At 62.7% G+C, this 22,826-nt stretch overlaps 1 protein-coding gene across 1 annotated transcript; it reads left to right on the forward strand.

The window, feature by feature from the left end:
* The first annotated feature begins 1,065 nt into the window (after positions 1-1,065).
* Positions 1,066-6,803, forward strand: FGF3 (fibroblast growth factor 3). Its single transcript, XM_090291749.1, has 3 exons — positions 1,066-1,282; positions 3,223-3,326; positions 6,444-6,803. The coding sequence occupies exons 1-3, from the start codon at positions 1,066-1,068 to the stop codon at positions 6,801-6,803; spliced, it is 681 nt and encodes a 226-aa protein (XP_090147875.1).
* The last annotated feature ends 16,023 nt before the right edge of the window (positions 6,804-22,826 follow it).

Genomic DNA, 22,826 nt, shown 5'->3' on the forward strand with positions numbered 1-22,826 from the left:
CCTGCTTTCCTCTGGGAATCACGCCCTGCTCCCTAGGTCTCCATTTCTGCTCCTTGGTTCCCCCCCTCTCTGTCACATTCGCTCCGATTCTCTCTCTTTCTCCCTTTCTCTCTGTGTCTGTCTGTCTTGCCCCCCGGAGCTCTCTGGCTCTCCAGTTCTCCTCCCAACCCCCTCTTTGGCTCCTGGCAGGGACCAGACCCTCGGAGACACCCCGACGTTTATAAACCTCGCGCTTCCGGATCTGCCCGGCTGGAGTGCGAGACGGGATCAAGCACGTCTCCGCCGGTCCACCTTGCCCGGGCTGCAGCTCCAGCAGGGACCCCTGGACGCAGACACAAGCCCAGGCGGCGTCCCCCACGCGCGCTCGCGCCCTGGGCCCTCCCCACCACCGCCCTCCTCAGTCCCTTCACTAGGCGCCGCCTCTAATGGGCGTTTGTCAGCGAGACTTCCCCGCAAGTTGTTTTCGCGGACATCAGTCATCTGCGGCGTCCCCATTGTGCCGGGGGATTGATGGGGGGCGGGCGGGGGTGACAGGGCCTGGGGCGGCTGCCTCGAGGCCTCGGTCTATAATCTTCGGAGGCATAATTGGTCTGGGGGAAGGGGCGGGGGAGGGGCGGAGGAGGGACCTTTCAGAGCCCGGAGGGCGCGCGGGGGCGCGAGGCGCGCGGCGCAGCGGAGCCGCGGCTCGACGGCGGTGCGCGGGGGCGAGTGTGCGCGGGCGGCCGCCTGCCCGAACCCCGCGGCCGCCGGGCTCCCGCCCCTCCCACGCCTCTGCCTGGGGACCACGTCGGCCTTTTGTTGCCGAACCGTCTTTTCTTTCAGCTCTTTGCGCAGCAACGGAAATTTCACCCGATCCTGGGTGAAAATTAAAGGAGGTTCCCCCCTCCTCTCTCTCTCTCTCTCTCTCCTCCGTTTCTCCCCTCCCCCCTTTCCGCGGAGCCGGAGTTGGCACCGCCAGGCGCGGGAGCCGGCTCTGCGCGCCGACCCCGGCTCCGCTGCCGCCCCTTCCATGGGAGTCGCGCTCGCCTGCAGCCGCCGCCGCCGCGGGGCGAGCGCGATGCCACGATGGGCCTGATCTGGCTGCTGCTGCTCAGCCTGCTGGAGCCCGGCTGGCCGGCGGGCCCCGGGGCGCGGCTGCCGCGCGATGCGGGCGGCCGCGGCGGCGTCTACGAGCACCTTGGCGGGGCACCCCGGCGCCGCAAGCTCTACTGTGCCACGAAGTACCACCTCCAGCTGCACCCGAGCGGCCGCGTCAACGGCAGCCTGGAGAACAGCGCCTACAGTGAGTGTCCGGCCCGCGGCCGCGCGGCCCGTGGTCCCCGGGGAGGAGGAAGGGTCGGCGCTCGAAGGGCGCCCGGAAAGCGGACCGCCCTGCTGTCAGAGGGAGGCCGCCGGGGCCCCCTGGTCTCCCTCCAGGGCCAGAAGAGCGCGAGGGGCCCCGCGGGTGGGGTGGGGCTTGCGTCCCGCGAGGACAAGGACGGCTGCTGGCCTGGCCGCATCTGCCCCATGCCCGGATCGCTGGTCGCAGGGGGCGCGCGGTAGGCGGCCCAGGGCGCCCTGCTCCGCAGAACCCAGCGGCCCGACAAGTCAGAGCCCTGTGAGTTTTTCGGAGAACAGGCGCTGAACAAGGCATTTATCGCCTTCTTTATTATTTCGAGGACTTCTCCTCCTCCTGTTGATCCCCTGACGCCCCGCCGACTCTGCCCGAGCGGCTGCCCAGGTGGCCGGCAAGCGCCGCTCCCTCCGGGCGGGAGATGCTCGCCCGGCCGCGCCGGCCGCAGATAGATTGGCGTCTCCCCGGGTGGAACCTGCAGCCTTCCGACTCTGCCCTTGGCCTCTGAGCGACCGGCTGGGTGGGCGCCCCCGCCGCCGGGTGGGGGCCTCGGGATATGGGTTAGGAACACTGAGGGTCATCCGCTTGAGCCGCGGTCCGGCGAGGCTCTAGCGCCTCGCTCCTGTGGCCACCCAGACCGGAGCCTGTGCAATGGCTCCGCTCGGTGGGGAGCGTGAGCCCCGAGCTCGGGAGCCTGATAGAACCGTAGTGGGGAGGGTGGGACTGGCCAAGGCCTCGAGATCCTCTGATGGGGCGCGCGCTCGGCCTCCTGCCAGCGCAGGAAGCGGTGCCGTGGACTTAGGGCGGCGGGACACCGCGGCTTCCTCGGGGAAAGCCGCAGCCCTGCGGGGGCGGTTTCAGAGATAGCTTCGGAGCTGCACGGAGGAGAGCAGCTGTCGCCAGGGCTTCCCTGGGCATAGGACCCGGTCACCAGAGCTCCCGCGCTCGCCTGCGAGGCCACTCCGGTTCTAAGTCCAATCTACCCTTTGGAGTCGCTGAGCATCAAAATACTTGGGGTACTGAAGGCAGGCAGCCAGGAGACGGAGGAAGGCGCGCGCCTGCAGTCTCTCCTGTCCTGCACCCAGTCGCGAGTTTCTCTGGTCCCTGGAGGCGGGCGGGGCTGTGGATCCGCCCAGCCTGCGACCCAGGGGACGCGGGAGGCCTACAGCCCGCACCCCCAGGCATTCCACTGAGGCTCCAGTGGCTGCGTCTTGGGCCCTGGAATCAGTGCCCTGGAGACTCGCTCCCTGAAGAGGCTGCCCACTGCACTGCCACCACCTCCTAGTGGTTCTGGGACAATGGCCCCACCTGGGCCTTTGTGCGCACCCTGCCCCCAAGGAAAAGTACCCTTGTGTCCAGAAGGAAAGGAGTTAGGGGGGATCGAAACTTTCTCAGGGCGCGGGTGAGCCCACCCTGCGTCCTTTGCGAGCCTTGCGCTCTCACCCGGCCCATGCCAGACTGGTATGTCCGGCCCCGGTGCGCTGCCAGCAGGTTTGGGTGACACCCTCAACCGGCCCCAGCCGTCCGGCTCTGGGACCCCAGGGCGCCCTGGTGCGGGCAGCGCGGCTGGAGAGCTCAGCCTGGCGCCTGCCACCGGGTTCGGATTCCGGCTCAAGCACATGTGTGTGTCTCGGCCAGGTCGCTCGACCCCACCCCCACACCCCAGGTTTGAATTTTTCTCCTTGGGACACCTTCTCTGGGGCTGCACCTTTGCACCGCCTGCCCGGGCATCTCTCGCTGCCCTGGACTTCCCCTGGATTTCCTTGGGCGTGTGTTTCTGCTTTGGGCAGGGCCAGTGGGCACTGACCTTCGGTTCTTGGCCCTCAGTCCTCACTCCTGTGCTCTGTGGGCAGCGGAGGGAGTGATGAGCACCCCCTGGCTCTCCCCAGGTATCCTGGAGATCACAGCAGTGGAGGTGGGTGTCGTGGCCATTAAGGGGCTCTTCTCTGGACGGTACCTGGCCATGAACAAGAGGGGACGACTCTACGCTTCGGTGAGTCCAGTCTCTCACGTGGGTGGGCACGGATGGAGCAGCCATTCCCCTTGCACATCGATCAAGGGAGCTAAGGGCACGGGAGAGATTGTTGTCCCCGCAATTCCCACTGAAATAAGGGGACCTAAGTGAGCCTTGGGCAGAGCAAGTGTGTGCCCCGGGCAAGAGCTCTTCTCCCGGGAGCCCAGGGAGGAGGAAGCAGGGTGTGCAAGCCAGGTCTCCCTGAGGGTGGAAGGAGAGAGCTGTTAGTTCTTAGGAGGGGACCCAGAGGAAGGGAGATGGGACCCAAGCCACGGGCACGCAGGCTGGAACCCAGGCTATCCGGCGCCGGGGCTTCCCCAACAAGATTGGTCTGTGGCTCTGGGCGTTGGCGGTGCCCTTCCCAACGGGCGGAGGCGGGGGCGGGGTGGGGGCGGGAATACATGGAGTGAAGTACACGTAACCAGGACATTGGCTGCCTCCCACTCGTCATCACGTGCGATTGGGCCGCCACCTTCCTGGGCCGTGCGAGGCTTTCCACCCCCCGGTAACCGACACCGCAGGACCCCGGGGACCACAGGCATGCGGCCCCTCTCTCCGCCCCGCATGCCGTTTTGCCCCCTTTGAAGTCAGGCAAAGCGCCCTGAAGAAGAGGCACAGAAAAACCCGCCTTTTAGCTGATTATTTCGTCACAGAAGTTCCACTGTTTCGCTCAAGGAAGTGCAAAGGCTGGGACGCACCCGTCTGTCTGCTCTGATGCAGCGGCCACTGGACAGAGCTGTGTCTGGGAGGAGGGACCCTCTGGTGCCAGCCGCTCTCAGACACCAGCGGGGCCTTGTGGGGAGCGCACGCCCTCTCTGAGCTGTGCTGGAAGTGGGGTGTGGCTTTCCAATCCCTGGCCACTGTGTCCTGGTGTCCAGTGAGGGGGACTGACCTTCTGTCCTTACAAAGGGGTACACGCGGTGTTGGCGCGGGTCTCCCTGACCGCTGGGGGCCTCTGGGCCGCACCGGTGACATCTGCGGAGGGGGCAGGGAAGGCTGAATTGAGGGGGAAGCCCAAGGCTACTGCCACTGCTTCCATGCGTGACCCAAGCCCCGGTGCTGCAGGCAGAACAAAGCCTGAGCTGAGCCACCCCAGTGGGTCAGAGGCCACTGGGGCTTCTGTCCCTGAGAGCTGATGGCATTGGCTTTGGGGAAGGAGGACAGCCGGGTGGTCCCGCTGAAAGGTGTGGAACTTTCCAGAGCACCATCAGGAAAGGTCTCCCTGCCCTGCAGAAACCCGGAGGTGAGGCAGCCAGGTGCCACCTGTGAATGCCACCCTGTGTCCCCATCCTGGGCGCTACCAGCTGGTCTGTGAGTGCAGTCCCCACTGCCCTGCTGCCTCTTGGCGGTGGGGTCCCCTTGTCTTGGTGTCACCTCCAAGGCCAGCTCATCCACTTCTGTGGCTCGGTGGCCACTGCACCGTGGCAGCTTCCCATCGCAGCCCTGGCCTCCCTTCTGGGTTAGAGGTGACCCCCTGCGAGCCCTGGCAGCTCAGAGATGCCTGGCAGAGGGCAGCACACCCCGGCCAGACAGAGCTGCCCCTGAACTCCCCCGCCTTAGTCATGGCCCCACCAGCCGCTGGCTCAAGGCCCAGGTCAGCTGGGAGCCAGTGTGGACGCCACCTCCTCTCCCCGCCACGTCCAGCCTCTCTCCAGTCCTAGCCTCTGCCCCCTACAGCCACACCCCCCACCTCCCCTGCCTCCCCCTCTCAGCCGGGACTTCATAACGCCGGCCGCCATCACAGCCTCACCCTCCTCCAGTCTGTCCATCCATCTACCTTTCCACCTGTCAGCACCCATCTGCCCATCCACCCATCCATCTGCCTACTCTCCCTCCCACCCAGCATTCATCAGTGGCCTGCCACGCTCTGTGCTGGGTGCATGCTGACAGTCTTCCTAAAACGCAAAGCCACTCCAGCATGGCCTCCAGGAACACCTCATGCCTCACAGTTACCACTGAGGTGCCAAAACCCCGCCCACGGAAGGGCAGCCCCACCCCAGGGCACTCTTGCCTCAACATCTTGCTTCCTGAGTCCTTTCAGGTCACCTGTTGCCAATTGGTGGCCTGGCCCCTACCACCCGGGACCCTGTGGGCCACCTGGACTCAGGCACAGACCCCGAGGTCTCTTGCTCCTGCCGGGTGGCCAGTCCCAGGAGAGATGCCAGGGTGCCCCACTGCCCACCTTTCCTTGCCCCCAGCCCTGCCCCTGGGCACCATTCAGGGAGGGAAGCCCTGGGGGAAGGGGGTCACCCTGCCATGCCCACCTGCCTGCAGCTGGGACTGAGCCCCCTCCCCAGCCCCGCCTGGGGGACCCCGCGAGGCACCCTGGAGACACTGGGGAAAGCTCCTTCAATCCCGAGTTTTCACCTCTGCGGGTCCAGATTCCCACCTCCCAGCGGGCAGGGGCCACGTCCCCCCATCCCGTTCCAGGCTGACACAGGTCCCTTCGTCTCTGCTGACAAAGTCAACCTCCTCCTCCCCGTCCACTGGGGTGGGCGGCTCCTTCGCGGGGCCCTGAGGGCTGTTCTGTGCTGAGTAGGAGCGGGGACCCCAGCCCGTCCCTCCCTCAACCTGCGGGGCAGGGACAGAGGGGCCAAGGCAGCAACTTTTCAAGTTCAGGACCCAGGGCTGGGGTCCAGGCTTGGCCTTTAAAGGAAAGCTGCTGTGTTCTTCCCTTTTTCTGCCAATGTTCTGTTCCTTCTTCCTCGTTTATGCAGCTTCTTCTGGGGCGCCAGTCCCTTCCTCTGTCAGGGCGCCCAGTCCTGACACCCATGCCGCCAGCAGATGTGTATGGCACCTGAGTGGGGGGTCCCCGTGGTGGGGAGGGGGGCCCGAGAGGGAATGGGGGAGAGCCACTCTTCCCAAGGTGCTCAGGAAGCCTCGGGGGAGGGAGAGACGCTTGAGCTGAGTCCCGAAGGCCAAGGTCACCAGATACAGGTGGGAGGAAGGGAGCCCGGGGCGCAGGGCGCAGCCTAGGCAGGCACAGCTGGGGCTGGGCCAGGAGCAGAGGGGGTGGGGGGAGTCGTCCCTGGGACCCTTGCCCATGTCCGTGGGGCCTCAGGCCGCTGACTGTGGCGTCTCACCCCGAACCCGCAGGAGAACTACAACGCCGAGTGTGAGTTCGTGGAGCGGATCCACGAGCTGGGTTACAACACGTATGCCTCCCGGCTATACCGGACGATGCCCAGCGGGCCGGGGGCCCGGCGCCAGCCCAGTGCCGAGAGACTGTGGTACGTGTCCGTGAACGGCAAGGGCCGGCCCCGCAGGGGCTTCAAGACGCGCCGCACGCAGAAGTCCTCGCTGTTCCTGCCCCGCGTGCTGGACCACAAGGACCATGAGCTGGTGCGGCTGCTCCAGAGCGGGGCCGGGCTCCGCGGCGGCCCGCCCAGGCCACCAGGCAAGGGCACCCAGCCCTGGCGACGGCGACAGCGGCAGAGGAGCCCGGGAGGCGCTTAGCAGCGGGCCTGGCGGAGCAAAGGCCTCGCGCATTCCGGCCCCACGGTTGGGCGCCAAGCTCACGGCCGACCCAGCCCTGCTCGGCAGGTGCGGACCAGCCAGGGGCTGGGCGCCCACCGTCCGTCCCAGCTGACCACCATGGCAGGCCAGGTCTCCGTAACGTCCCTACTCCTACTCGTCCCTGTCCCTCTTCCTGCTCCTGAGCTGGCTGCTCCTCTGAGGGCTGACAGAACGAACCCCCAACCCTCCCTGCTTTCCCTGAGCAAAGCGACCATCCAATCGGGACTCAGGCCGAGCCGGCACTGGGAGGCACCGCTGGCCAGGAGCCCCCTCCACGGGGAAGACCGGCCGAAGGTGGGGTCCCAGCCTGCCAGGAGGCTCCCCGAGGTGCAGCTGTGGGACGACGCGGGGGACTGTGTCATTGGGCCATTAAAGTGTTCTGTTCTACCTGCTATTTAATAGATTACAATGCAGCCTGAGGAGGAAAACCCTTGCAGTTGGTGCTTGGACATATTTGCTTGTGATGATGGCAGAGTCCGTGCCGAATCGCTATTTCAAAATGTAAGGTTGTACTCTGAGAAATTGGGCTGAAGGTGCATTACTCCCCGGGGTTTGGAAGTTATTGCTCTTTTAAAAGCAATCGGTGGTTCGTGGTCATGGGAAGAAGGCTGACGTGAGTGAGAGCGTGCGTGTGTGCCCGTCTGCATTCCTGCGGCGCCTGTCGACATCTGTGTGTGTACCTGCGTGCGTGCAGCCGTGCGTGCGTACCTGTGTGCTACTGGTTGTGTCTGAGTGTGTTGCGTGTGCTTGTACCGAGAGAGGAGAGAGGTGCTTGGTTGCAATACAGTGCCTCGCTCGCGAGGCTGCAGGCGTCTCCGTGGGCACCTGCGTGAGGCCGGGTGTGCCCTCCAGGACTCCGTCCTTGCAGCCTGCCCGGGGCCACAGGCATTTCCATCTCAGCCTAAGAAAGTGGGGCCCAGAGAGGTGACATCAGTTGGAGCCCACAGGCAGTGGGGGGGGCAAGCTCATCTTGGACCAGGTGACTTCCCGGCCCCCCCACCCCCCTGCTCCCCCAGGTGAGAGCCAAAGGGCGGGCGGAGCGCTCACTGCCCTGGGCCTTGCCAGCAGCAGCCCCTGGGCAGTGGGGGGGGTGGGGGTGGGGCCTGCGCTCCCTTGTGCCCCCATGAGGTCCACCCCGACTAGCCAAACACCCAGGACGCCAGGCTCAACACCATCTGCCCAACAAACATGAGGGACTTAGCAAAGAGCCTGTCCCCAGTGGTCCCCCTGGGCAGTCAGGGTCCCAAGAATTGTCCCCCTGCAGGAAGGAATGTGCCTGGCAGCACAGGAGCCTGGGTTCTGTCACTTATCTGGAAGGCGAGGGATGGAGCAGGGTGCTACCATCACTCCCACGGTGCAGACGAGGACACTGAGGCTCGGGGGGACGCTCCGTGGGGTGTGGTTAAAGGGGCACAGGGGTCCCGCCTGCCCCGGCCCTTGGTGCTGTAGTCAGCAGACGGCCCTGCGGGAGGAGCAGGCCGGCCCCGGGGATCCGGGTTAATATTTCGAACAGATTCAGCCCGAGAAGGTGTATTTTCCAGCCCCTCAACTGCACTTCGGGTGTGTTCCAGGGAAGGGTCCCAGGTTAACTTGCCCCCCAGCCTCGGGACGCGGCCTTATGTGGAAATAGGGTCGCTGCGGATGTGATCTGGTTCCATGAGGTCCCCAGTGGAGTGAGGGCCCTTCATCCGATTTGACTGTGTCCTGTTAAAGAGGGTACATCTGAAGCCCGACTCCAGCCAAGGGTGCCAGCAAAGCAGCAGAGGCTGGGGGAGAGGCGGACCAGCTGCCCAGCGTGGCCCCAGGCCTGGGGTGGGGGTGGGGGGGGGTCGGGGCGGGGGGCGTCTCCCGTTTAAGCCCCGCCCCCGCTCCATGGGCTCTGCTCCAGCAGACCGAGCTGTCCCACACGCCGAGCGGGGGGCCTGGCTGCCTGACCCCTCAGGTGGCCCCAGAAGGAGAGGGACTGGGCTTCTGTCAAGTGAGCAGAAGTGGGGAGGCCCCCAGGCTGAAGGCGGGGACTCCCCTGAAGGGTTCATAGGTCACCAGCCACATGGGGTCCACCAAGCTGCGGGTGCGGGGCCCTCTAACACGGGCCTTGGGGCAGCTTTAGGGTGCTGACGGGGGACCCAAGACAGGCCTGCACAGGCGTCCCTGTCCCTTCCTCCTGCTGAGCCCCGGCCGCTCCCTCCAAACCAGCTTCTCGGCTTTTAAGCACCAACATGAAGGCCAAAGGGAGGAAGCACCACGTGTCAGACTGAAGCACCCAAGGGATAATTTCAGTGACCTGGCCTCGCCCTGCGTCAGGGACCCCAGGGGACGGCCTGGAGCCTGAGAGCAGTCCGCGGGGCGGCAGGGGCTGCGGGGACGCCGGGCTCGTGGCTGGGGACGCCGGGCTCGCGGCTGGGGAAGCTGACACTCGGGAGGAGGTCTGGCTGCCAGGCTCCTGGGTGGGCCGGCCCCAGACAGCCTGGGTGCCGGTGGCAGGCTGCGGGGGAGGCCCTCCTGTGCCAACTCTGGCCTGCGGGGAAGTGACATGGCTGGTGACCTGTGGCAGGGCCCCTCCTGACCAGCAGCAGCGGTCCCGGGAGGCCCACGGTCCCTCTGGGACCAGCCGCCCCCCCCCAAATGCCCCCGCCTCCCTGCAGGCTGAGATCGAAGGAGCAGGAGTACAAAATGACGGGCACTGCAGGACCCCGGGGGCGGTCCTGAGAGGCACGCGCAAGCCCAGTGCGTGACGCAGGAGCTCCGCTTCTGGGCCCGGTCCCCAGCCGTGCTGACCGCGGGGGCTCCCGCAGGTGCGCGCACACTTCACGGTGACCCAGAGGCAGAAGCGGACCACGCCCACTGATGGGCGCACGGTACGCAAAAACGAGGTCCTCCTTAAAAAGGAAGGGAACTCTGACGCCTGCCACAACGTGGAGGGGCCCTGAGGACGGTTTGTTAAGTAAGCGACTCACCAAAGACAAGTCCTGTGACTCCACTCCTGGGAGGGTCCTGGAGGAGTCAAGTTCATAGGCAGAAAGGAGGGCGGTGGGTGCCCGGGGCTGTGGGAGGGGCGGGCAGTGAGTGTTTAGTGGGGACAGCGTGTCAGTCGGGAACATAACGTCCTGGAGAGCGTGGGGACTGACAGACGGCCGCACAGCGACGTGAACGTGCTCAGTGCCACGAAATCGCGCACTGAAAAGAGGCACCAACTGGGAAACGTCGGAAAACACGGGCCCGCCTGATGGGGGGTCGCGGGCCTTCCCCATCAGAGGCAGGCGGACGGAAGGGTCAGAAGCGCTCCATGAGCAACGCTGAATACGCTTTTCTAAAAAAACAAAGACCCTCTCAGGAGCGGCCAGTCACCCCGTCTTCGCAGAGCTGACGAGGTCCCCAGGAGAAGGCAGCTCTGCCTGTGTGAAGGCAGCAGTCCAGGCCCCACTGCCCGCCCGAGCCCCAGCCTGGGGCGGCCCTTCTGATGGGGACAGCGGGCCCGGCCCTGGGGGACAGGGCTTCAGCTGCTCCGAGCGGGCCTTTGAACCCCTCCACAGGTTCAGAGGCCTCCTGCCTCCCTGGGGGTTGAAGGACCCAGAAAGATGAGCAAGCAGGTCTATAATTAGCACCCACCCATGGAAGGGTGACCTTGCCGGGGCCGCATTCCAGGGCTGAGCCAGATATAGCCCCTGGGGCTGACCCCGACCCCGGTCAGCCCGCAGCAGCTGGACAGCGGGGCTGCTGTCTGCGCCTCGGAACTGGGTCTGACAGGGGGCGCAGCCCAACGCTGGATTCAGACCCGGCCTTGGCAACTTCGGTCACGTCACGATGGACCGTGAGGGCCCAGGACCAGGCTCGTCCTCTCCCCAGCCTGTTTCCCCATATGTCCAGGGCTCCCACAGGAGTCACCAGGACCTGCTGGGGAGACCCAGACAGCGAATGGTCTATGAATAATAGCTTCGCAACCATGAGTGGGTGGGGGAGAGGGCAGGCATTGGTTTTTCCAGAGAGATCTGGGAGATGCACCGGGAACAGAGTGTGTGTCCCCGAGGACCGGGTTCTGCAGTGCTGTCGTCTGGTGAGGGCGAAGGTGGGACCGATGGAAAGTCACAGAGGAGCACGGGGAGCACCGAAGGCAATCTGGGGGGTCCTGGGAAATGCCGTGCCTTGGGAAGGCTAGTTTGAAGTTGGAAATTTCAACAAATCATTTGTTGTCATTGACAAAATAAATACATGCTCTTATCTGCCTTTTGTACAATTCAGGAGAATGCACTGTAATTCTCTCTCCACCCTCTACCCATCCACCCATCCCTACTCACTCATCCGTCCATCCGTCCATCCACCATCCATCCACCCACCATCCACCACCCACCATCCACCATCCATCCACCCACCATCCACCATCCACCATCCATCCGTCCATCCGTTTCTCCATCCAAGCATCCATCTACCACCCACGCACCCAGACACCCGCTCCTCCACCGTCCAGCCACAGAGCACAGGCCGGCCAGGCAGCAGACCTTCTGCCCGGCAGGCAGCTGCACAGGTAGCAGCTCATCCTTGTCCATGAGGAACTTGCAGCTTCATGGGGGGCAGAGGCATAGCTCTAAATCGCAGGCTGGGAGCAGTGACCTGGAGAAATTCAGAGAAAACAGGGGCGGCTCCCTCAGTGAGGATGATGGGGACACCAGCCATCAGGCCCCTGTGCTGGAGAACCAGTGCCTTGTGGCCGGCCAGCCACCATCTAGATGACACTATCCTCATCTGCCTTCAGAGCTGAACTGGGATGTGGAAAGGTCCAGACTGAAGGGCTGGGGGCCGGGCGGGGGGGCGGGTGGCGATGGGGCAGAGAAAGAACTGGATTCATGGCGAGGGGAGTTTAGAGTCACGGGCCTTGGAGTTGGGGGTCTCCATCAAGGCCAGTCCAGGCTCGATGGCCCCTGGCCCACCATGTCCCACAACCTCAGGAAGCAGAGCATCCTGCCAGACCAGGCTGCCCAGACCAAGCGAGGTAGACCTCTTGGGCTCTCCGAGGAGGACAGAGCCATTCTGGAGCCCCGTCTTCCTCCCTCCCTGAGTCCCTGGGGGACACTGGCTGAATGTGTCAGCAGGAGGGGGCTGCCAGGGAACCCTGCCCTGTCTGTTGGATTCTTAGGATGGAGGCCCTTTTTTCTTTGCAAGGCATTCCTCTCTGACCTCCTGCTTCCATACCCTCTCACCATGCCAGAGCCAAGGTCATGGGCAAGTTCAAATTCTTGTCTCAGGAGAGCAGCCCAACCCTCCACGCATCCAGTGAGCCTCGGCGGTGTTTCCCAAGGTGGTCTCTGCACCAGGATGCTCTTCTAGGCCCCTGCCTCCCCCACCTGTGTTCCTTGTCCTTTCTCCTGCGGCTGTGCCCCAGGACCTCTGCGCATGCCACCTGCTGGAATAGTCTTCCCTCCGCTTTCACCTGGTGGGCTGCCCCTCCACCTCCTTGCTCAGGTGTCCCCTCCTCAGGGAGAACTTCTGTGACACTTCTCTCCAAAGTCAGGTCCCTCTCATTTTTTCTCACACAATGCCTTGTTATTTTGTCCACAGACCCTACACAATCTATAATTATCTAGTTAATTGTACAGTCATTGCTGCCCCCTACCCAGTCGCCCACCTGGGGGGTGAGGCACCTGGCCTATTTATCCTCCGAACCGCATCCGCCTTTGGTTGGGGGCTGCTCACAGAGCTGGTCCCTCCAGGGATGTCCGGCCACTCCCCTGGGGCAAGAACTGGCGGCTGTCGGGGGGAAGCTCTGGGGTCCAAGGGCACTGGACAGTGAGGGCCAGGGGATGTGGCTGGGACATGGTCTCTGCTACCTTCTGTCATGACCTCTTGCAGGTGAGGAAACTGAGGCTCAGAGAGATTAAGTGGTTTTCTTAAGGGACATGTCAGCCTTGGCCGCAGGGTCTCTCGGGCTCCGACTCTTGTCCTCCGTCCCTTAAGGGTACCCGGGACAGGCAGGACACCCAGGAGTGGGCCAGTTCTTCAAAAGGTCACACGTGTATGCCTAGGCCAGCAGGGCCACCCTGAGGCGGATACCCAGAACAGCACACGTGTCCGTGTGAGAACCTGCACACAGGTATTCATAGGAGCCGAAGAGTGAAAACAACCCGACTGTTCATCACGTGACGGGCAGATGGTAGCAAAAGGTGCCCTCTGGTGCCGTGAAATGTCACTTGGCCACGAGAAGTAAAGATGGAGCAGTACACTCTGCAGCACGGATGAACCGTGGGAACACGGGGCCAAGAGAAGGAAGCCGGACCTGAAAGGCCGCAGACGCGATGAGTCCATTTCTTGACCCGTCCAGAACTGGGGAATCGGCAGAGACAGAAAGTGGGTGGGTGGCTGCCAGGGGCTGGGGGGACTTGGGGGACTCGGGAGACCCGTAACGGGTGCAGGGCTCCTTCTGGGGTGACGAGAATGTCCTCACACTGATAGGACCATGGTTGCACCATGCTCTGAATATAAACCCGTTGAACTGAACACCCCACGTGGGTCACTTCTATGGGAGGAAGATTATATCTCAGTAAATTTTATTGTCACGGCCAAGTCTGTGAGAGTGGAACTGGCCGGGCTCTCCCCAGGCTTTGGGGACAAGTTGGGGACAGGAAGTGGGGGCTGGGTTGTCCCCAGTGGTCTGGGAGGGCTCTCCTGCCTGCAGTACTGCGGCCTACCAGCAGGTGGCAGTGACCTCAGTGACAAGCCCCAGGGGGACCCCGCGGACCGAGGACCTGGTCTGCCCAATCCTGCTCTGTCCCCCAGGCCTGGGTAACGGTGGTGCCTCTGTGACGTGCTCACAGCACCTTCTGGGTCACCTGGGTCGGGCAGTTGGGGAGGAGTCGGTCTTCAGCTCAGCACTGGCTCCCGTGGAGACTGGGACCAAGATGACCCTCCCAGCATGTCCGCCTAGGACGGCACATGGAGGCAGAGGGCCCCTCCCCAGCCCCAGGGCCAAAGCAAGCGGGGGTCCTGGGCATGCAGCAGGCGCCCACTCTTGCGGACCCAGGAAACAGCTGCGCCCCATGCTGAGGACAAGCATATCTGTACAAACCAATGATGGTATTAGTAACAGTGAGGAGGGAGAGGAGGAGGAGGAAGACGAGAAACACCTGCTCGGACCCAGCCCAGCTCAGCACCATGTCACTTCGATTGCTCTCCCCTCAGTGGTCTGAGCGGGGCTCCAATTCTCCCCAGTGGTGGACGAGGAGCCAGCGCCCAGAGAAGGGAGGCCACTCGTGCAGGGTCACGGAGCTTCGAGGCAGTGGAGCCCACATTCCAGCCCAGCCACCTGGCTCCAGAGAGAGCCTTGCTGGTCTGAAGGAGGAAACCTTGGTGTATTTAAACCACTGATTCTCAGAATGTGGTCACCTGGCTTGGGATTGGGCCAGAAGTGTGTTCCTGGGCCCTGCCCCAGACCTGCCGGCTGATTCAAACCCCAGGGATGGGCCCAGCCGTCCACCTGTCAGCGAGCCCTCCGGGTGAGTCTGTGCAGGCCTTTAGGAACCTGGTTTAACGGGACATCCCATGAGGGATCGCACTAAGCTAGCACATACAGTGCTTTGCTGTGGCCCGGGTGCTATTTACCTATCATCACTCAGGATTGTCCCAGTCATTCGGCAAGGCTGGCCATGATAACCCCCATTTTGCAGATGGGGAGACCAGGGCTCGGTCCCTAGTGGTAAGGCACAAGCTTAGACGGAAAGCTGGGTCTGGGAGGTCACTACACCTGCTGTCCTGTGGACAGACTATAGTCCTGGGGAGCACGGCTGCACCCCCAACGTGCACACTCTCCTTCTGTGGGCTAGAGGACAGCTGGAGAGCTGGGCCAAGAAGTGCTACCTCCAGCCAGGTATGTGCTTTGCCACTGAAATATGGGCATCACTATCTGGGGCCCCCTGAACCCTTCTGCTGAAAGGGGGCAGGCCAGAGCACTGGGGGTCACAGTTCTTTTGAGGCTCACCAACACCTAGTCAGGGGCTTCCCTGGCCTGGTCAGCAGGAGGTTGAGTCCTTCCAGTGCTTGACCCCCTCCGCACCCCCACACTGAGGTTGCTTGTGGAACCAATGTGGCCCCCGTTGGACTTCCCGGAGTGTCTGTCTTCCCGCTGTGAGTTGGTATTCAGTGCAGCTACAAGGGTCAGTAAACTAAAGATAAATGTACATTAAACAAGATCAAAGTGTGTATCTCTCATGTAAAGGAAGAGGCTGCTCCACATTATTTTAGGGACCCAGCTTCCTCCTATCTTTTTCCTTCGTACTCATCATATGGTTTAGACCTCATGGTACAAAGTGGCTGCTTGGGCTCCAGCCATCCCATCCACATTTCACTCCGACATCAGCAAAGAAAGCAAGAAAGCTCCCAAATACCACACCCTCAAGTGTTGCTTACTTCCCATTGGCCAGGGCTCAGTCACATGGCTGCTCCAAGCTGCAAGGGAGGCTGGGAAATGTAGTCTTTATTCCAGGTAGTGATACACTAGGCAAAACTCAGGGTTTCTATTACCAAGAAGAAAAGAGAGAAAAGCTATCAGGGGTCTCTGCCTCCTTCAAGTGGGTACCATGATTCCTCCTCCACCCATGTGCCTCCCGGGGCCGTCAAGCCCTTCCTACCCTGGTGGCTTCTTCAAATGTGAGAATGTTTGGCCATTGGAGGTGCTCCCTGCTTCTAGAGCGGCACAAAGATTTACGGCCAGCCCAGCCCAAGGCCACCTGCTGGAGGTCAGAGCCCCCGCAGGTCCCACCGCAGCCCGGCCATGGCCCAAGGAGGAACAGAGGCTTTTCCAACAGGACACTGAGCGGCTGTCATCAGGGGCCCTTCCCGGGGCAGGGGCAGGAGCTGACACCCTCACCTGTCACCCCAGCTCTGCCCCGGGGTGGGGCCAGAGCCGCCAGCAAACCAGCACCTTCGTCAGAACCACCACCCCAAGGGAGGCTGGGGGCGGGTGCTGTGGCTCCCGGAGCGAGCTGCACCCTTGGCCGAGCTGACCCAGCTGTGAGCGCTGGAAGTTCTGATCACCAGCTGCCCTCCTGCGGTGGGACAGTCGGCTCTCAGCCCTGGGGCCTGGCTCCGCGGGGCCCGGGGTCACACAGCACTGGGTCTTAATGGCCGGTACACAGGCGGGACAGTCAGACAGACCTACGCTCCTGCCTGACTCCACCACGTGCTCACTGCGGCACAGACGACACGGTTGCTTTGTCCCTCTGAGCCTGCTTCTCCCTGCTAACTGTGGGGGCCCACTCACGTCTCACCCCCCCACAGAGGACCCTGTGAGATGCCCGGGTGAGCAAGGCCGGGTGGGCCCCTGGAGGCCTGGGTCTTGTAGGAGATGTGGCTGAGAGGGAGGGGGCTGGGACTGTGGTCCTGGTCACGGGGGAAACTCACACCGTCAGGCCGGCCCCTGCTCACTGAGCCCCACCGCGAGGACAGAGCTCTGTCCTCCAGCCGGGCGGGCGCGGGGCAGGGCCGTGGCCGCGGCCGTCGTTGGAGGTGGGGAGCCCTGCCTGGTGCCGCCCCGCTCCCGCCTGCCTCCTGCTCTGGCCCCTCTGACAGATAGAACCTCCTGGGAGCCAGCCTGGCCCTGGCAGAGAGAGGAGGGTGGGCCAGTCCTGTCCGGGCCTGCACAGCGACCCCACCGGGGCCCCTGGACAATGTCTGAGGGACAGATAGCCACTCTGAGATGGCATGAGCACTCCCCATTTCATAAAGCCAGCCTCAGAGCAGGCTAAAGGGTCACGCGGTGGGCGGAGGAACACGGGGCACGTGGGCCCGGAAGATCTGTCTGGGGAAGGGACATCCCAGCTGAGACCCAAGAGATGAGAAGAACCCTTCGTGCAAAGAGGGTGGCCAGCGAGTGGGATGTCCCCAAAGGTGGGGGAGGGGAGAGTCCTGGCCCAGGCCTCAAGTAAGCAGGCCAGCTGAGGGGCCCCCGGAGCACGGGCAGAGGGGTCCGAGGTGAGGGCGGGCCCGGCCCTGCTGGGGACGCTGCACTGAGCTGATGGGGTCAGCCGCTGGGGATGGGGCCATGGCTCTAAATGCAGGGGCCCACCCCGGCCCACCCAGGGAGAGGGCCCTACTGCTCCCCAAGGGCTGCCTGTGCCTCCTGTCGCTGCCACCCCTCCCCCTGGGGTGGTCACACCCACACACCGGTCCCCTCTTGATCCCCCACCAACTGGGGAATGTGGCCCTATCCTCGGCCTGGCCTACGAACCCCCGGCACCCACCGGCTCAAAGCGCATCAGCAAGTACCTCAGAGCGATGACGCACATGAGGAGGGGAACAGGTGTGTGCGCAGCGGGTTCAGCTGACAGTCGTCACTCAGACGCCTAGAAAAGCCACCAGGACTGGGAAGACGCTCACAGCAACTGACACGGACGGAGCCGGCCTGGAGGGCCTCAGAGGCGCGGGGATAGAAACCTAGGACAGAGCTGCCAAGGTCCCCCTGGCCAGTGTGGCTCAGCAGGTTGGACCTCGTCCTGCAAACCAAAAGGCCGCTGGTTCAATTCCCGGTCAGGGTGCATGCCTGAGCTGCGGGTTTGGTCCCCAGGTGGAGGCGTGCGGGAGGTCACCCATCAATGTTTGTCTCACACAGGGATGCTTCTCTCCCTCTCTTTCTCCCTCCCTTCCCCTCTCTCTAAAACTAAATACAAAAGACATTTAAAAAAACGTAAAGATCATTAAAACAAGGCAAGTCTGAGAAACTGTCACAGAAAGAGGAGCTTAAGGACATGTGACAGCTCCAGGTGGCATTCCGGACGGGACCCCAGAGCCATCAGCAAGGGGCAGGAGATAACAATTAGGAAAGTCTGCGTACAGCACCGGTGTTCGTTAACAATACTGTGCTACGGCCGGCTCAGTAGCTGTGACAAACGTCCCCCACAGAGGAGGCGACATGTGGTGGCCCGGGAACTCTGTCCTCTTCCGTAACGTTTCTATGACTCTAAAACTGTTACAAAGTGAGAAGTTCATGAAGAATGACATAAAATGCTGGCATCCGTGCTCGCCTCTCGGGTGCATAATAGCAGGCAAGATGCAAAACAGAACACAGCGTCCCCAGCGTCCCCAGCGTTCCTGTGCCGGGGAGGATGGGGTTAAATGCACAGCCTCCAGCGGCTCGCCGCGCGGGTTTACAGCCCAGAATTCTTGGCCCGATTCCAGAAATCCTGCTTCAGAAGATCACATCCCGAACACAGAAAAACTGTTTACGTGCAAAGATGTTCATCACAGCGTTGTTTATAATAGAAAAGAAAAAAACCTCGGAAACTACCTAATATTAGAAACGGAGCCAAGTGCTTAAATAAACCGTGTGTATCCGTCATCTCTTGACAGAAGTCAGGATGTCCCCGAAGACCACATGGCACTGTGGGAAAATGGCGGGTGGATCTGTTAAGTGAAAACAAAATTTGTATTTGCAAGTGATTCATTCATTCGCCTGTTCATTGGGTGAGTGAATATGTACTGAGCCCCGGGCTGTGTCAGCAGCTCAGTGTCAACGGGGGAATGGAGCCAGCAGCGGTCACCTTCCCAGCCCCCAGGGGAAGGGTGCCGATGACGGTGACGGTGACCACGTTGGACCCCAGGGGGTGGACAACTTCTGAAGACAGCTGCTTCTGAGGCGGCCTCAGCCTCACGGCGAAGGGGGGACAGGCTTTGCAGGGGAGCACAGAGGCGGTGAGGTCCTGGAGCCGGATCACGTTGCTTCCCAGCGTCTGTCGGGAGCCGTGGCCCGGGCTCAGGCCCCTGGCCCACCCGCCTGCATTGTGGCGGGCCCACTCACCGTGACCGCGCCCTCGGCCAGAGGAAGTGGCCCCTCCCCTCAGGGCCTATCAGACCCTCCATCTGAAGGGGCCTTTCTGCTGCCGGCTTCCTGGCCCCGGGTGATCAAGATGGACAGAGGCCGGCCGGGCCCCTTCGGAGTGCCACGGTCACTGCTTCTGGCGTGTCCACATCCCCTGCCCCCTGGGACCACAATGGCTCGTGAGAAACCAAACATCCCGAGGCTGACTTGACAGCCGTCCTCAGCCCAGCCCTGGGTCCTGGGAAGCAGTCACACAGTCAGGGGGCCGGGGGAGTGGCAGAGAACAGCAAGAAGCCCGCTTCTCCCTGCCGCAGCACGTTGTGCTGGAGAGGGCCCCTGTGCCGCGGTCCCACGCAGGACCCTGCCACCAGCAAACGCCAGCTGCTCCCAGAAGTGCCTGGCGAGGAAATAAGACCCCCAGCCCACCTTCCACGGGGGTCTCGCCTGCCTCGCCGGGTTTCTGTAGAATCCCCACCAAAAGGGTAGAAGGGGACTGGGGCTCACAGAGAGTGCCTGACTTGCCCAGGGTCACACGGCAAGGGGTGAGCGGAGCGGAACTCCTCAGAGTTCTCCCATCAATACGCTCGCTTGCATCCCTCGCAGCCACGGTCGGTGGGTTTGTTCCCAAGCCAGCCTGGGACCATCGTCCTTATAAGGGCAACCAGGAAGTTAAGCAGGACAGACAGGAAATTCAGCAAGCTGTAAACACACCAACGAAACACAAATGCAAAAATAAAGCTGATGAGCCCACGAAATGTTGCTTTGAAAGGATTTGGTCAAGACGCCCGACGAAGCTTTGACCTGTGTGGCTCACTAGGTTGGAGCGTCGCCGGTTCGATTCCTGGTCCGGGCATGTAGGAGCGGCAACTGATTTGATTGATGCTTCTCTCTCACATGATATTTCTCTCCCTCTGCTTCTCCCTCCCTTCCCCTCTCTCTAAAATTCACACACACACACATACACACAACATACATATCAAAGGAACTACTGAGTAAAGTAATTCGGTCGGTTTGGGGTGGGCAGGGCCCCAGGAACCCATGAAGGAAAATCCACAAACATCTAGGGTTCAGAGCTCCAGGTTCTTTGTGACGCGGCTGAAAATGGCTCGTCCTCAGCTCCCTTGGCTAACTTACGTGTGGCGCCTTGCTCCTGGCTTCCCCCGGTGGCTTTTGATCATTTACACAGAGGAAGAGGATTGCTGTTCTGTTTTGGGCACGGGGCCCAAGTTCAAGGGGATCTGCGAGGCTGCATAGGCTCCTTGAATTGCCTTGAATCACCCCAGTTTGCATACGACTGACTGCATTGCCTGAGTTCCCCCCCTGCTCCTGGAGCTGTGAGGTCCAAACAAGATAAGCACTAACTACTATCATGATTCGTGCCTGTGACCTTGTTCCTGGGCTCTGTACGTCTGTACGTCTGTATGTCTGTACGTCTCTAGAGGACTGCGATGGGGCCGCAGAGGCAGAATGGCCACTCACGGAGATTCGGAGCAGCCGGCGTGGGCAAGCAGGGAAAGGCAGCCACGGGACCGCTCTGTCCACCCAGACTCTGCACGCCTGGCCCCCCCTGTTCCTGCGTGGAGTCTTCCAGGTGCGGCCACACCTGGGTGTGTGTTGTCTGCAGCAGAGCTGAGCGGTGGGGACAGAGGCTGTGGGGCCCCCAAAGCAACAAATGCACCCTGAGCCATTTTGCAATTTGATGTCTTTGGAAGACAGTGCAACATTGAGGAAAATGTGAGGCAGCATCGCTTTATTGTTGGAATTCCTAACGGATATGGTATTAAAGGACCCAAACAATTCAGGGGAGCAAGCGCCCCGCTCCTCTGGCCGTGGGAATCCAGCTGATGCGGGCTCATCGATCTGAGCTGGTTGTCAGGAGCCCGGCGGCTGCCAGGGCACCTGGGACTCAGTGCCTGGTCCGGCACATTTCTGAGCGGTGCGTGTGCGTGTGTGTGTGCGTGTGTGTGCGCGTGTGCGCACTTTCCTCCCCAGATGCACGTTCATGGTGTGGCCCTGAGCTGCCGCTGGCCCGCCGCCACTGCCGCATCTCATTCACGTGGCCATGTGCCGCTGGCCCGGGATTGTGCAGGAAGGGAGAGCGCTCATGAGGTGGAGACGCTGGTGGCACCTTGGGGGTCGGCCACCTTGCATTTTGGTTTCGGCCCGTCGTTTGCCGTGGGAGTTTCAGTGCGGCCGGTGTCACCGCGGGGCCTGGGTTTGACTCGAATGAGCCTCTGGGAAGCAGCCGGGCCCATCTGACCTGGTTCTCAGGGAATGACCTCGGGGCCGACAGCATCTATTTTAAAGGATGCTGCCATGTGGTCTTCGCCAAAATAGTTGAAAGAAGACCCCAGAATAGCAGGCTGGGTCTGCCCCGGCTTAGAAGCTGCTTCTCGGGCTTAGAGGCAGGCATGTGGGGTATCGATGTGCAGGCCTCCTGTCACTGAGGCTGGGGGCCTGGGAATGGCCTCTGGGCCTCCGCGGAGGACCAGTGTCCCTGGCCTCGAAGCTGCAGGAGGGTCCCCTGGGGTGGTGTCAGAGGCGGGACTGGCTCAGGAGAGCACAGGCGAACGGAGAGCTGCTCCTTTAGGCCCTGGTTCCTGCCATGTTCCTGGTGTCACCCATGTCAGAGATGGGAAGACCAAGGGTAGATATCTGCCCGAGGCCTCACAGCCCTCAGTGACGGCCATAATGACAGTGCGGCTGGGTGACAAGGCCGTGACTTAGCTGCTGCGTGCTGCCTCCCGCCGGTCCCTGAGCCCCGGGGGTCCCTGGCTCCTGCACAGGAGACTAGTGTGCAGCTGGGGGTATTTTTCACCGAGCCTGGGCCCTGGAAGCAACCAGGGGCGACCCTGTAGGTGCAGCCAGTGAGAGGGACGCTGGAGGACAAACGGCCTCCTGGGACCTGGCGGGTGCTGGCTTCTGGAAGGATGTTTCTAGGACACACTGGACTCAGGGAGGGTTTGCTTGGCCCGTGGCTACGGTAGAGCCACAGGAAGACACAGCTCAGCGAACCGAGAGGCCTGGTGACGTCACCGCCCGCGGGGCCTCAGGTCCCTCGCTGGTGCGCGGGGTTGATGGTGCAGGCCCTCCTCCCGGCTTGCTGAGCGTTGAATGATAAATGGTTCCTTCCACAGGTAACACCAGCCGCCTGGGCCCGGCCACCTTCCCCAGGCCCCCGGGGCTCCCACCCTTGTGGCTGGGTCCTGCCCAGATTCAGCCCACGGCCCCTGGTCCGTCCTAGCCATCAGCCTCGTGGCCGGCACCCCAGCTGGCCCCCAGCCGGCCCACGAAGAGCCGGTCACCGGGACTCACAGTGCGCCGTGGTCCCTGTCTGCCCAGAGCTGCCCAGGGGTGCCATCATCAAGACGGTCGGTCCCCTTTCCGGAGCAAAAGGCCTGTGCTGGACTTTCCTGCGGTCATCCCGAGCCGGGGGTCGAACTGGGGAGGTCGGGCAAGGCTCCCCTGAGAGGCCAAGGTCGCGGAGCTGAGGTCTGACAGGTGAGTGGCTAACTCCAGAACAGCCGCTGTGAAACTGCTCCACCCCCACGTCACACCCGCGCGTCTCCCCGGCCCAGTGCGTGGAAGGAACAGGTGGCCCGAAGCCAAAGGTGTGCCGTCCTAGACAGACCGCTCCCCGCGAGGCTCCCGGCCCACGCAGGCGCTCCCGTCACCCACTCCCTTCACTGCAGCCTTCCTCCTGCTTTACAGGAGAAGGACCGAGCCCTTCGCCCCCTGCCCAGACCTCACAGGGTCTCTCTGCTTCCAGAGCTCCGAGCAGGGGACAAAGGCACAAGGCACCTTCGTAGGGGACACAGGGGATGCTCCCAGACCAGGAAGCAGCGCCTCATCAGGGAAGGGAGGCTGCAGAGAGGGCAGCCTGCTGTGCCGGGGAGCTGTGGGCTCAGGCGTCCCCGGGACTGGGGGTGCGGGAGGTAGGACGATGGTTTCATTCAATGACCTTGTCTCCCAAATGCCACCCGTTGACATTTCTCCTGCGCAAGAGGCCAGGCAAGCAAGCGGAGGTCAGAAAGGCCCCGGGGCCGGCAGCACCCAGCTCGTGGCAGGGATCGGGCCCTCCTCCCAGGCCACCTGCCCGCTGGCTCAGAGCGGGAGGGGTCTGGGTAGCGCTGCGCGCTGCCTTGCCCGTCAGACCTGAGCTC

The sequence above is a fragment of the Furipterus horrens genome, unplaced genomic scaffold, assembly GCF_987537825.1.
Source record: "Furipterus horrens unplaced genomic scaffold, mFurHor1.1.pri manual_scaffold_2, whole genome shotgun sequence".
NCBI classification, from domain to species: Eukaryota; Metazoa; Chordata; class Mammalia; order Chiroptera; family Furipteridae; genus Furipterus; species Furipterus horrens.